This window comes from Lynx canadensis, chromosome B1 (genome assembly GCF_007474595.2).
Source record: "Lynx canadensis isolate LIC74 chromosome B1, mLynCan4.pri.v2, whole genome shotgun sequence".
Lineage (NCBI taxonomy): Eukaryota > Metazoa > Chordata > Mammalia > Carnivora > Felidae > Lynx > Lynx canadensis.
In genome coordinates this window covers 133,647,345-133,661,898 of record NC_044306.2, presented here as the reverse complement: position 1 = coordinate 133,661,898, position 14,554 = coordinate 133,647,345, and the positions used below count along the sequence as shown (strand labels likewise).

The 14,554-nt window shown below is 37.0% G+C and overlaps 1 protein-coding gene across 1 annotated transcript; it reads left to right on the top strand.

Moving 5' to 3' along the window:
- Positions 1 to 4,221: 4,221 nt before the first annotated feature.
- On the top strand, positions 4,222 to 10,767 carry DMP1 (dentin matrix acidic phosphoprotein 1). Its single transcript, XM_030313467.1, has 5 exons — positions 4,222 to 4,275; positions 4,724 to 4,771; positions 7,035 to 7,067; positions 7,257 to 7,304; positions 9,158 to 10,767. Exons 1-5 carry the CDS (start codon positions 4,222 to 4,224, stop codon positions 10,526 to 10,528), a joined length of 1,554 nt encoding a protein of 517 aa, XP_030169327.1. The 3' UTR covers positions 10,529 to 10,767.
- The last annotated feature ends 3,787 nt before the right edge of the window (positions 10,768 to 14,554 follow it).

Genomic DNA, 14,554 nt, shown 5'->3' with positions numbered 1-14,554 from the left:
GGGAGAGCTAAGCCTTGGGTTAAAATGATTCCCAGTTTTGTGCCTGATGTTTATGCCACAGCAAATAATGATATTAAAGTGACATGTTAAGTCAATAGAACCAGATGTTCTCTATATTACTCTAATTAGACCTCTGCATTCAGGAGGCCTATGGAGAGTCATTTTGAAGATTAGCTTTAATTAGCAAAACAAAATTTTACATTTAGGTTTTATGGATATAATGATGTTCATGGCCTACAAAACATTATGAAAGAATCTAAAGTAGACTAGCAGGACTTCCAAAATATAGTCTTTTAAATTAAAATCATTTAATGCTATTAATCTAGATATATCCAATAATATTCATTATGAACTGAGTAACTGAAAGAAGATGCTAAGACTACTGAAATAAACCAAGGATGTGATAATTACAATATTTTTGTATTGTCTACTTAGGTATTTGTGTTAGCATGATGCCTTGCAAACAGAATGCAATAAAATGTTGAGTAGAACTATCTTTTAAAAACATTTTCTAGCATAGAAGACTTAAGAAATATATATTCTAATCCATGTGTATATTTATTTACTGCATTTATTCCACTTCATCTATATCAGAAGTGTCTGTCTTCCATAATAGAAAATGGGAATTGTGGTCAGGCAATGCATTCTCTGTTACATCTAGAAAATCCCACGTGTAATAGCAGTACTTCAAGCAACCTGTCTTTTCTTTAGGAGCAATAGCTTCTAGTGAACCATACTTTCTGTTTACCTGAGGGCCAAATGCACTATCCTACTTTGATGTGGTTGGTTGGTTAAAATGTGTGAACAGTTTTCTAAGGGCATTAGTCCACTTACCTACCCCAAAATGGTGATGTGGACCAATGTGCCTCAAATGCTTAGACACCTTCCAAATTTTAATTTGAATTTTAGGGCACCTTGGAGTTATTTTATTGTGGTTGAAGGCATATGATGTAGGATTGATTGTAATTGACCTCAAGACAAATATAATTGGAAGGATTTGATATTTTTATTGCCTTATTTGTTTGGTTCTCTGAAATCCTGATACAATCATATCTTGGCCAAATTCCATTTTATTTTAAAAAAGTAATAATGAGGGACACCTGGGTGGCTCAGTCAGTTAAACGTCCAGCTCTTGACTTTGGCTCAGGTCATGATCTCATGGTCTGTGAGTTCAAGCCCCATGTGAGGCTCCACGCTGACAGTGCAGAGCCTGGTTGGGATTCTCTCTCTCTCCTTCTCTTTCTCTTCCCCTCCCCCACTTGTGCTTTCTCTCTCAAAATAAATACATAAACTTAAAAAAATAAAATAAAAAATAAAAACACTAATTGAAAGCCTAAATTAGGGTTAAAGATCTGACTTCTTTTAATGCTTGATCGCAGACTATATATTCTATGAGAGGCAACTTCAGCTCTTACAGGACCCCAGGCTGTCTTTTATTTTTGTTCAGGAAATTATTGCTTTAGGTCAGGGTGCTAAATGGTATTTCTAGAAGCACAAGCAAGTTACTGCATCTTTCTTATGTTTCATAATATTCTATCCCTAAGAAACTTGAACACTGGAAACACATACTTTCTTTGCAAAAATACACAACATTCATTAGTTTAGGGCATCCCTTAAGTTTTTTTTCCTATTTAGATAAAAGAGAATCAACAAAACAAAACAAAAACAAGAGGAGAACTCTATTGGCCTTTATCAAGTCTGGAATATTGCTAGCTTTCAGAAGAACATCAGAGATTATCACCCTACTCAAATTTCACTTTGAAAATTAAAATGGTGAACAATCTAATTTTCATTCGACCTGTGACACCAAAACCATTAGCATGTAGTTATTTTGAGAATATCACATTTAAGGGAAATGTTCCTTAAAAAATGAACCTATGAACTTAAAAAAACAAAACAAAACAAATCAAAAAACAAAAAAAACTTTGATTGTGGGAACTAAGGGGAAATAGAGTGGAGGAAAAATTTTCCTCTACTCTTGTAGGGTCTCCAGCTGGGTTTAAGAATTAAACTGACATAAATCAGATTAGCTGGAGAAAAGCAAACATGTTTCATTAACATTTTTACATCTCCATGAGAGCCTTCATAAGAGAATGAAGACCTGAAGGAGTGATCACAGAAGGCTTTTCTACCTTTTAGATAAAGGAACAATACACCTGTAAAGAACTGACAAGACAAGGGGCTTTGGGCTGGGATGTAAATTACAGGTAAGTGATTAGGAAGACAGGATTAGTTTAACAAGGTTTGTACAGATTTCTCTCAGCCTTAACCTTTCTTCTCTCAGGATGAGAGTGTCTTCCTTCCTCTTGGTGTAGTGAAGCCAACTTTCACATGGGAGTTTCTTGCTTTCAGGAAGATAAAGGAGGATCAGAGCATCTTTCTTGCATTTGCTGTTTCCCAAAGGCCTTTAGCTCAAAATAATTTTTATGTCAAGGAAGCATATTTTGGGATGCAAGATATTCCGGTTTCCTTCAGAAGTAATATCTTTTTGAATTAGGTTTGTTTTAGACGGAGTTGAGCATTTTCATATGTTTTTCTGTTAATTTTAGGTAGAGGATTTGAAAAAGAACTAAAAATATCAAAACACAAAGACTAATATGAACTATGCTGAATTAGAATAAAGAAAATACCACAAATGAAGAACAACTGTGTTGAAGTGAGATAATGCTCATGATATAAAATGGGAGAATCTATTGGACCGTTTGAGCTGAAAGTAGAAATGAGCAACATTCTCAGTTTCCTTCGGATTTCTACTGTTTTCTTGAATGAATTAAAAAATAAGATTAGATGACTTCTAGAGCTCAATGTTACAGACATTATTCAGCATATCCAGACATTAGTGAGCAATGTATTCTTATTTCTTAGATCGGAGATTAAAATCAGTCAGAGTATCTTAAAAACAAAAGTGAAGTCTGAAATAAACTTGCAGGATTTTGCACAAAATGTATGGAAATCCATTTGACTAATTTATTAGGGCAACTACAAGGCTAACAAGTGCCGGGCAAATTATTTTTCCTTTAGATCATTTCAATAACCTTTTGTATTAGCATGTAGTACATCTATTTTTAGATACAGAACAAGTTGTTTTCCAAACCACCAGTTCTTGAGGTGTGAAATGAAGCCACCCTTCAGGAAAATACAGTTTGATTTGGCATGTTTCTCTCAGCGTAATTCACAAGTACATCCCAAAGCTCTAATCTTCCTGAGATCCTTCAGTAATGCAAATGACTGAATTTAGTCATTTAAATGAAGGAATTTAGTATAATCTATGTATAATATATGACCAATTGTAGCACAGTAGATATTAAGAGCTTTCTGGAGCTGTACTATGTAAGCTGCCATAGTAAACCTCTGCAGATCAGGAAGACAAAAGGCAAAAACAATCTATGTGGTTAAATATTATTTCGAAGTTATAAATGTGACTGAGAGCAATGTGTGTATCTATATATGTGTGTATATAGACAAATGCTGATGACCTATCGGTGGTATCAGTACATTTTGGTTTAGGTGTATATTTGCCAGGTTGCTGTGCCACAATAATGTGCATAATTATCATAAAAGTGAATTGATCAGAAATTTCTCGATTCCTCTTTCTTTACTTGTTCCTCTATTTGTCCTATTTTGTGTGTTAGGGAAGAAGCATTTATAGACCTTCTCACTGAAGTATTTCCAATTTGTCTCTTAGAAGTGAGGTTTCTTTTTAACCGGTTTACTGAGATATAATTCAATATATACTTTACACACTTGAAGTGTACAGTTCATTAACTTTTAGCCATTGCATAGAGCTGTACAACCTTCAGCAAAATCAGTTTTAGAACATTTTCATCACCTCCAAAATTCATTCCTTAACCTATCACTCTCAAACTCTCCTCCAGTCCTGGGCAAACACATCCTTTCTATCTCTATAGATTTGCCAATTTGGGACAGTTCATACAAAAGGAATCATACAATATTGTGCCTGGCTTCTTTCACTCAGTATAATGTTTTCAAGGTTCCTCTGCTTTGTAGCATGTATCAGTACTTCATTCCTTTTTATGGGTGAATAATATTCCATTGTATAGATACAGTACTTTTTATTTATCTATTCATCAGTTGATGGACATTTGGATGAGTTGTGCTTTTCAATAGGAAGAAAATGTCAAAAAGCTAAAGCTATATTTCTTTAGCATTAAGAAAAACATCTTCTGTCCTTCATCACAGGCAGAGTTGCCACTGCCGGCTATGAAGACCAGCATCCTGCTTTTGTTCCTTTGGGGGTTGTCCTGTGCTCTCCCAGTAAGTATCATGGCAGAGATATATGAAAAAAGGCCATTTATACCTAAGATTCCACAATTTGCATTGGCTATAAGCCAGATGGCTGGCTCTAGATGAAAACAGTAGTTTCTTAGGAAGCTGTTTTCTTTAAAATATCATCTGAATTATTCCTTATGCTGTTTATTCACATAGCTAGGATTCTCATTTTTCTTCATCATCAATGGTTCTCAAAGTGTCATCCCCTGAGCAGCAGCAGCATCAAGTAGGATTTTGTTAGAAATATAAATTCTCAGGTCCTGCCTCAGACTTACTGAGCTGTACTCTCTAAGGATGTGGCAATTTTTGGTTTAACAGGGCATCTAGGTGATTCTGATTCATGCTAAAATTTGACTATCACTGCTCCTAAATGTCCATAGCTACTGCCTTGGAAATTTCTCTGTGGGCTAACCATGTATACTAAATTTTCCAGGTAGCCAGGTATCATAATACTGAATCTGAGAGCTCTGAAGAATGGACGGTGAGTAGAAATAAGATTAAAAAATATTTTTAATTTAATATAATAGTATAACCAAATTGGCTCCACTGCAAATGTTGAAACTGCTAATGATTTAATGAATACCTTAATCTAAGATATAGGGCTATAATTTCTAGTTCATATGAAAAAAATTAGTTCATATAATGCTTCGACTTCAACTTAATAGTATAATTTGGTAAGGAGGCATTTTTTCCATTTAGCTTTATTTTCATAACAGATGTGTGCAGTAGCAGAAGGGGATGGATGACAGTGAACCAAGGCTGCTCTTTGGAGTGCCAGCTGGCTCAGCTGGTTAAGCATCTGACCCTTGATTTCAGCTCAGGTCATGATCTCACCGTTGAGAGACTGAGCCCCATGTCATGCTCTGCACTGGGCATGCAGCCTGCTCAAGATTCTCTCTCTCCCCCTCCCTCCCCTGCTCACGCTCTCTCCAAAAAAAAAAAAAAAAAAAAGACTGCTCTTAAAGGATTAGGACGAGAGATCTGTTTTACCAGGAGATGCCTGGAAGGCAAGAGGTCAAGTCTTAGAAAGTGAGAAGAGAAAGAAGAATAAGAGGATACCAGAGTCTCTGGAATAACACCTAAATGTTGATTGCGTGTTGACTCTGAATGGCTCAAGAACCATTGCCAGGCTGTTCTGTGCTTTACATGAAAACACTGAGACACAGGGAGTAACCTAGTCTGTCTAGGTTACACTGTTAGTAAGTGTTAGAGCCAGACTTTAAACCCAGGTCACCCTGGCTCCAGAATCCACATTCTCTATCAGGGTGTTCTATCCCTCTCAGGAAGGGGCCAAGTCTAGAAGGCCAGTAGGTTCTCAAGATTGAAACTACAAATAATGCTTAAAATTTTATGCTAAGTCAGAGTGTTTTGCTCATAACCTTGTTTCCTGCTGGCTTTTGCACATGATGCAGCTTGGGCACGACACTATTAGTGGTGGCCAGATAATGTCAGAGGCTTGAGATGGGGTCCTGCCCCTGCCTGAGATTAGAATAGACACTGCAGGATTTCTTATATGAACTTTCATCAGAGATGTCTTTCTGCTGGTTAATTGAAAAGTAGCCACTGCAGATCCTCCCTCTTATTCAACCAAACACTCTAGAGTACCGCAAACATTTGGCATGAGAAAAATACCAATGTCTTGCTCCCTTTCATCCCTTAATTCCAAATGATAACTGACAGAGTTATCTCTGAGAGCCTGCCATTGTGCCTGCCTGCAGAGTCACAGGGCAAAGACTTAGAGTGATTATATCTCCTTCCTCTGGGGAGATACCCCTGCCTAGCATAGCTGAGAGGCTTGTTAAAGACATGTTGATAGCAGCTCCAGTGCTGTACTCTGCAGCTCATAACCATCACTTAGTAGCTTGGAACCAGGAGGGATTTGAGGATTTTGCTGTGCTTGAGGGAAAGGGGGAGTGTAGATGAGGAGAAGGCACCAGGATTAAAAAAAGTGAAATAAATCAGAACTATGCCCTGATTAAGTTTCAGACTTAGGTTTTTGGTTGTTTTTTTTTTTCTTTTTTTTCCTCATGGAGGTGATCTTATGTGATTCAAGAAGTGTTCAGTGGCTTTCTCAATTCAGTTTTATCTACTACTGAATTTTATGAAGTGATGTTCTCAAAATGCATTGTTTCTTTATATCATACTGAAAAATTCTCAAGATGTTTCCAATTTCATCCTCACAGCAAGTCTGTGGAGTATGCACAGTTGTTGCTAATATTCTTAATTTATAAATAAGAAATTGACATTGGACAGGTGAAGGGAATTGCTCAAATTCACAGAGTGACCAAACATTGCAGTTTACCCAAGACTTAGGGGTTTCCTGGAATATGTGAATTTCAGCACTAACATCAGACAGTTGGTTTTCAGGGATAAAACCAAAACCAAGGAGCTAATTGAGACTTAAATCTAGGTTCTAAGCTTCAATGCTGTTTTTCTTTCTTATGTTACATTTCATCCAGGTTGTATGAACAACCAGCTTCAAAGAAAGTATATTTTTTCTCTAAGTGAAGTATCAGAAACACAAAAACCTTCTCACAAGATCTTTTCCAGGCCATTGGGTCACCTCACATTCACTTTTTTTTTTTTTTTTTTTTTGCCATTTCACCATAAAATGTTATACCTCATGTAAATGTAAAATATATGACAAGAAACTGAAAAAAAAAATCCCTTAAAATGACTTTAAATATTTGCAAGACATGGTCCATCTGTGAAGGAGTAACTTGTTTTTCTTCCTTTTTTTACAGGGTCATTTGGCTCAGACACCAACACCACCCTTGGTAACTATCTTGTTCATTTTTTTGGTCATAAACATCTCATAAAGTACATTTACTTTAACACTCTTCTCATCACCTTAGGCCATTTGGACAGCAGTAAATCCAAACCACAAGCAACTGATGTATATCATATATTTTTCTTTCCTTGGGAATTACTAACAGGAAAAATAAACAACTTCTTTTTCCTTTTAGGAGAGCAGTGAGTCATCTGAAGAAAGTAAAGTTAGCTCAGAGGAACAGGTAATTAAACAGACCTTTCTTAACTTTTCAGACTACTTAGGAGTTGAAGGAAATGATGTTAGATTAAATTACCTGGCAACAATTCTAAATGTAATATTTTCTAACCGTTGGTTATGCTAGCTAAATAGTCCCAGAAAATAAGAAAAGAAAAATGAGTGGGAGAATTCAGATGTTCATTCCATATATATCACTGGGGCCAGAATGTAGACATTGTGGCTCATAGTTAAAAAGAATATACACACACACACACACACACACACACACACACACACACACACACAAATGGTCATAAACCATGATAGACAAGTAATTGTTCATTTATCACTCTAAAATGTTGCTTTTATAATTGGAGTAGTTCAGATCAGGCAGAGAAAGCCTTCTGGCTCACATGAAGCACTTGCTGGGTCTAGAGACCTCCTCCATGTTAAGTATCTTGTTGGAGGAGAGAATAGGAAATCCCTGAAGAAAGTTTAATAAAACAGCTTCTTTAGTAATGACTTGTCTAAACAGTCTCAATGGTGATTCTGGGAATGAGAAAAGCTGACTTAGTTTATAATTATATCCCTTTAATAAAAAGCTGGCTTTCTCTTGCTTGCACACTTTTTTTTTTTTTCATTTTTCTAAGACTAAATGTCATTACTTTTTTGGCTCTTCTATTATTTTGACTAAACTCAAACCTGTGGGGCTCCAGAGATTTCAGGAACCAGGTTTCTCCCTGAAGCTTTGACCCATGTTTGCACTCTACCTTCAACCAGTTAGAGGATGAATTATTTGTTTTTTTTTTTTTTTTTTTTTTTTTTTTTTTCATTATTTACTAAAGGTTTGTCAAAGCAACAGTCTAGAAATGTACAGGCATAGAATTGGGGCTGTTTTCTGGAGATGTGATTTATTGCCTCCATATTCTCTGAGCTCTCAAATGAAAGTAATAGTCCCAGTTTGAGAAGTGTGCAATATGTGCCATTGAATTATGGGAACTAAAAAGATGCTTAGTTCCAGCACACCAGTGTAAATCTAGCAATGAGAAGACATATTATCATATTGTACTCCCAAATGGAAAGTCAGACATTGATCAGTAGGGGCAGGTGGAAAAATAAAAAAACAAAATTGGCAAGGATGCTCTGCTATGGGGTATGGTAGAGAGAACAGATTTTTCTAGAGCATAATGAATGAAGACTCACTATCTTTCCTTGTCTGTGTAGAGCATACAATTGTTCGACTTATGGGGATAATCTCTCTGAGCTCACACTTAGAATAAGCTTCCCTGGTGGTCTCACTAGTTGCAGTCTTTTAGCTAAGCCTTCTACGGGCAACTCTGCCTGTGTGGGTGAAGTATAAATACGGTTTGGGTGAGATGTATATCTTACTATAATATTTTACTATCATTTTAGCTAAAGGTTTCATTATACTGCCCTAGTACATTTTTCCCCCCAGAGTTGAGAAAAAAATATTTGGGTCTTTTAAAAATCACCCAATATTTTTTAAAACTCTGTTTTAAACCAAACAATTTGATGAGTATTACAAACCATCTCTTTAATGTACAAAAAAAATTCTCTGAGAGTTTCTTCCTGGGATCAGACTTACAATATGATTTGAGTTTCATAAATGTGATTTCTATAAAGGTTTTTGAGAAAATTTCTACAGCACTGAGTGAACTGTGTCTATATAAAATGGAATGACTTGAGTTTCAACTCCTCTTCCTTCCTCTTTAACCTCTGGTAGAAATGTTATTGAGCAGTAAAACTGATCATGGGCTAGAAGGAGGGACATAAGAAGAAGAAAGTAGGAAGAGCCTAGATAATACCCTCTGTATCAGCTCCTGGAGTACTGACATGTTTGTTAACCCCAAACTCCAGGCCAATGAAGACCCTAGTGACAGTGTTGAATCAGAGGAAGGCCTTGATGATCATCAACAAGTGCATAGACCAGCTGGTGGCCTCTCTAGGAATGGAGGAAAAGAAGGAGATGATAAAGATGATGATGAAGATGACAGTGGAGATGACACTTTTGGTGATGATGACAATGGGCCAGGACCTGAAGAGACACAAGAAGGAAACTCCAGACTCAAAAGTAATGAAGACTCGGCTGACATCACACAATCCAGGGAAGACAGTGCACCGCGAGGGGAAGACAGTGTCCAAGATACTACCAGTGACAGCAGGGACCTTGACAATGAGAATGAGGTGAAGAGCAGGTCTGAGGGAGGTAGCTTTGCTCAAGATAGTGAGAGTGAGGAACACTGGGTGGGAGGTGGCAGTGAAGGGGATAGTAGCCATGGGGATGGCTCTGAGTTTGATGATGAGGAAATGCAGAATGATGACCCAGACACTATCAGGAGTGAGAAAGGCAACCTCAGAATGAGCAGTGCTAGTGTCGAATCAAAAGGAAAGAGCGATGAGCAAGCAAGCACTCAGGATTCAGTTGACAGCCAATCAATGGAGTATCCAAGGAGGAAAATTTTTAGAAAGTCCCGCATTTCTGAGGAGGATGACATAGGTGACCTTGATGATAGCAACATAATGGAAGATGTCAAGAGTGACTCCACAGAAAACACCAATTCCAAAGATGCTGGCCTCAGCCAATCCAGGGAAAACAGCAAAAGTGAATCTCTAGAAGATACTGAGGAGAATCAGTCTCAAGAAGACAGTCAAAATGCACAAGACCCCAGCAGTGAATCTAGTCAAGAGGTTGATCTGCCATCTCAAGAAAATAGTAGTGAATCTCAGGAAGATGTAGTGAGTGAGTCCAGGGGTGACAACCCAGATAATACCACCAGTTACTCAGAAGATCAGGAAGATAGTGACTCCAGTGAAGAGAACAGCTTGAACAATCCCTCTAGTTCAGAAAGCGAATCAAGAGAGGAGCAAGCTGACAGTGAATCCAATGAAAGCCTCAATGACAGTGAATCCAAGGAAAGCCCAGAGTCCACTGAGGACGAGAATAGTTCTAGCCAGGAAGGCCTCCAGTCTCACAGTGCCTCAGCAGAGAGCGAAAGTAAAGAAAGCCAGTCCGAGCAGGACAGCCAGTCTGAAGAAGATGATGTCAGTGATTCTCAGGACAGCAGCAAATCAAAAGAAGACAGCAACTCTACTGAGAGCAAATCAAGCAGTGAGGAAGATGGTCAGTCAAAAAACACTGAGATAGAAAGCAGAAAATTAACAGTTGATGCTTATCACAACAAACCCATTGGGGATCAAGATGACAATGACTGCCAAGATGGCTATTAGCATCAGCATCAGCATCACTAGCTTTCCTAAGAAGTGGCTCTCACATACAGGAGTCTTGGGGGTTGGGGAATAGGGAAATCATTATAACTATAATTTATTGATGTTTTTATCAGAAGGACAACCTGAGGCCATTTCTTTCTGAAAGGAAATGCTGGATATTATATTTGTTTCTAGAGTGTCACCAATTTATAGGGGTTTAAATACTGTCAAATGATACCAGAACACACTCAATGAGACTGGAAGCAAGGAAAGATGTACAGCTTCACAACTGAAATAGTTACTAACTCATTAACATAACAGTTATTGAGGTTCTATTACGTACCAGGTACTGTGCTAGGTGCTGGGATATAATGAAGCTTAAGGCTTGTTTCTTGCTCCTGAGGAGCTTATAGAGGGATAAATAAAGTTCAAAAGCTAAAGAGGGATACATATGAGGGAAACAAGAATTATAACAATGCAATGTGGTGAGTGCTGTAAGAGGTATGATCAAAATACATGGAAGCACAGAACATGGGACTCACTGCCTTGGATAATCAGGGAGGGCTTCAAAATAGGACACTAGAGTTGGAGCACTGCATAAGATTTCTCCATTGAAGACAAGAGAATTCTGTTTATCCTTGGGATAAGCAACAGTGAATCCTATATGATGAAATATTTAGTTTGTGAAAACACTTTCAAATTACAGCACAGGAGGTATTTTGGATAAACAAAACTTTGTTTTGATGCTTTTTGCGGAATTCCCATCAACACTGCCTCACTCACAACTGGTGATATGATATGGAAGGCTGGGTGGGAAATAGTAGAAAGAGATCCCTCTTTGAATAGATAGATAACTTTTAGCTTTATTTTTTTCCCTAAAGTCAGTCTATGTGCAATGCTGGAAAACTATTCTCTGAGTCTTTTACATATGTTGCACATAGCGAAATTGTGTACATAGAATTCAATTGATTTTTGCCAAATATCTTTTGAAATGTTACCTCAACATAAAATATGTTTTGTAATAAAGACAATAATATCTAGAAGAAATGTGTGCTTATTTTATAGTGATATTAATTATTAGGAAACATCTGTATTAAACAACTCTTCCTTTAAAACATTAAAAGTAGTTTCCTTTCTTCCATTAAAATAAATGATTTTCCTAAATTATTTCATGAAAATTTTATTTATGATTCAGGTAGAATTTTGATAAAATTACTTTATGTGTTGCTTATATTTTATTAAATATACCTGTTAGAGATAAGGAAAAAAGAAAATGAAGCAAGCTCTCAACATTGCTTAAGGCCATGCCAAAAGTTCATAATGTTTGGGTTTAACATTAGTTCTTGCTGGTATCCCAGACTGTTATTTGTGTAAACTCTGGAATCTACAGGGAAACATATTTCTTTTATTTTTTAATTATTTGAAAGAAACTACTGTACCTTAGCACTTTTACTTTTCAAATGTGTCCATTGGAATACATCAGAATTCCCCTACAAATTTATTAAGAGAATCAGGAAGATTTTCTAACCTTCAGTCTGACCCTCCCCATCCTTCCATAAGCTCGATTCCCTTACAATGTCAAAGCTGAGAATATTAGAATATTCTCTAATCCTATCTCCTGAGATTTTAATTTAGTAGGTCTAAAGTGAAACCCAGAATTCTGTTTTTAAAAGGATCCCAGGAGTTCTGATGCAAGCCCATCCACATACTTGTATTTGAGTTCTCTAGCTCAATGGATTAATTAACTGATTCTAATTAAATTTCCAAGGGTGTACATGTGAGGAAGTAATTAACCTCTTTAGAGAGTTTAAGAAGTTTTGGGACAACTGAGGTAAACTTTGGGGAGTGACTAAGAAAACAGGGGAGAAGCACATTCCAAGCACAGGGAACAAAAGAGTAGATGTACAAAATTGTTCATGGCATGTTAATGTACGACAAAAATATCTAGTGTTACCAAAGCATTGGGAAGAGAGAAGGAGAAAGGGGAAGTGATAAGATAAGAGATTGCTGGAAAGGTGAGCTGGGATCCAACATGAAGATCTCTGAATGCCAGATTAAGGAGAACAGCCTCATTAGTGAGTACCTGCCTAGAGCTAGGTTTTCATATATGATATACATATCAAAAACATCTTTGACATCGATATTATAATTTCTCTACTCACTTTAAAAAAATATATATAACAAGTAGGAGCAGATGAAACACAGAAAAGCTAAGTTAAGTATCCTACTCCAAAATCCAAGAAATAGCAGAGTCTGATTCCATTTCCGTTCAATGATGAACCACTGAAAATTTTAAGCAGTGAGCATTCATGAATATATGAATATGGTCTTATCTGCTTGAAAAATGAGCAAAGAAATGCTATATTCTCTAGTTTCTCTCAGCATGTAAAGAACCTAAGAAAGTGACTGAGAAAGTCACTTTCTAATGGCTTGTTTCCCTAAACTTGTTATTTTGAGAGTCACATTAGTGGAGAATTCATTCTTACTTTCCCTAAAGATTCCCATTAAAAATTTATATGTATATATATATGTATATATACACAAAATATATATGTATTTTCAGACCGAAGATTACTCTTGAAGATTTTGTAAAAAGAAATGCCATGGTATGTTGGAGAAACTAGCAATACTGATGTCCAAAAAAGGAAGCTTATACTGAGTTCTTTAGCAAGCATGGCTTAATGTGAAGAACTCATTGAGCCTGGAAGCCACTGATTGCCACAAGGCACTAGACACTGGCTTGTATTGCTGATATCACTGGCAATGACTCTAGATGCTGCTAATAATACTGGTACTACTGATTCCAGCTGTCACTGCTGCCAGAGACCATTCTCCATGAGCCCTGCTTCACTGTATCACAATGAAGTTCTCAATTCAAAGTCCATGGTAGATGCATAAAATTGTCAGATCCTACACTAAATGCTTATGTACTAGTAAAGGGACCCTAGAAAGAAAGTATCTTCATTTTCAGTTTCCACAACACAAGATGAATTTTATCTTTTAACCAGACATGTAAGGTGGTAACGTATGTGCCATATGTAAGAGGAGGTTCAAATGCTGGGTGAGCAAAAAGAATGAAAGATGTCCTACTGATGGGGAGAAGATCCATGTCTACACCCAAAGGGAAGTAAGTAACATTAATGCCATGGGAATGACCAAGTCAACTTCCATGGCTGTGCGTGAGATCCACATTGGTGAACATAAGAGAAATAACACTAATACCAAAGGGAATGTATGGAACACCAAGGGAATTTCTCATGAAATACAGGGGAACTAACATTTATTGAGCAGACACTATGCTCTAACTCTGCACTAGGTGTCTTACTTTGAATCAGAGCTATAAGAATTCCAATGATGGGCTAGACTGGAGGCTATCCTCCTATATATAGTAAACGAACTCTAAAACTGAACTTCGTGGAGGTTATATCCCTAAACCCCCTAAAATTATTTGAAATGCTGATACATGTGGGTAGAAGATCCACAATTTTCATCAGATTCTTAAAAGAGTTTATGACTAACCTGCTAGAATCCAGTCAAACAAATAAAAAAAATAACACTGACATTCATAAGATCTGCCTGGATTTTGTTTTGTGAAACTACTGTTTTCTGTAAAAATCTAAGTCAGTGCTGAGGAAGAGCTGGGAGTAGAGCTTGATTCATGTTATATGCATTACTTGCTATGGTTAGCAGCTAAAGCTATGTAAGAAGGAAGATTATGTATCATAAAATATCTTTTTGTTCAAGAAGTATTTTTTTAGAGAGAGGGTGTGCACATGCACATGAATGTGAGCAGTGGGGGAGGGGTACAGGGAGAGGGAGAGAGAGAGAGAATTTTAAGCAGACTCCACGCTCAGTGTGGAGCCCAACACAGGGCTCAATCTCACAACCCTGAGATCATTACCTGAGCTGAAATCAAGTTGGACGCTTAACTGACTGAACCACCTAGGCACCCCAACAAATACAATTTTTAATGGAAGTATAACTGACATGTAACATATTAGTTTCAGGTATAGAACATAACGGTTCAACATTTGTATACACTGTAGA

Bases quoted from the DNA above. Each gene is read 5' to 3' on its own strand.
- DMP1 (XM_030313467.1), top strand. From the start codon at position 4,222: ATGAAGACCAGCATCCTGCTTTTGTTCCTTTGGGGGTTGTCCTGTGCT. The intron at 4,772-7,034 runs GTGAGTAGAAAT...CTTTTTTTACAG, and splicing joins AGAGCTCTGAAGAATGGACG to GGTCATTTGGCTCAGACACC. The intron at 7,068-7,256 runs GTAACTATCTTG...TTTTCCTTTTAG, and splicing joins AGACACCAACACCACCCTTG to GAGAGCAGTGAGTCATCTGA.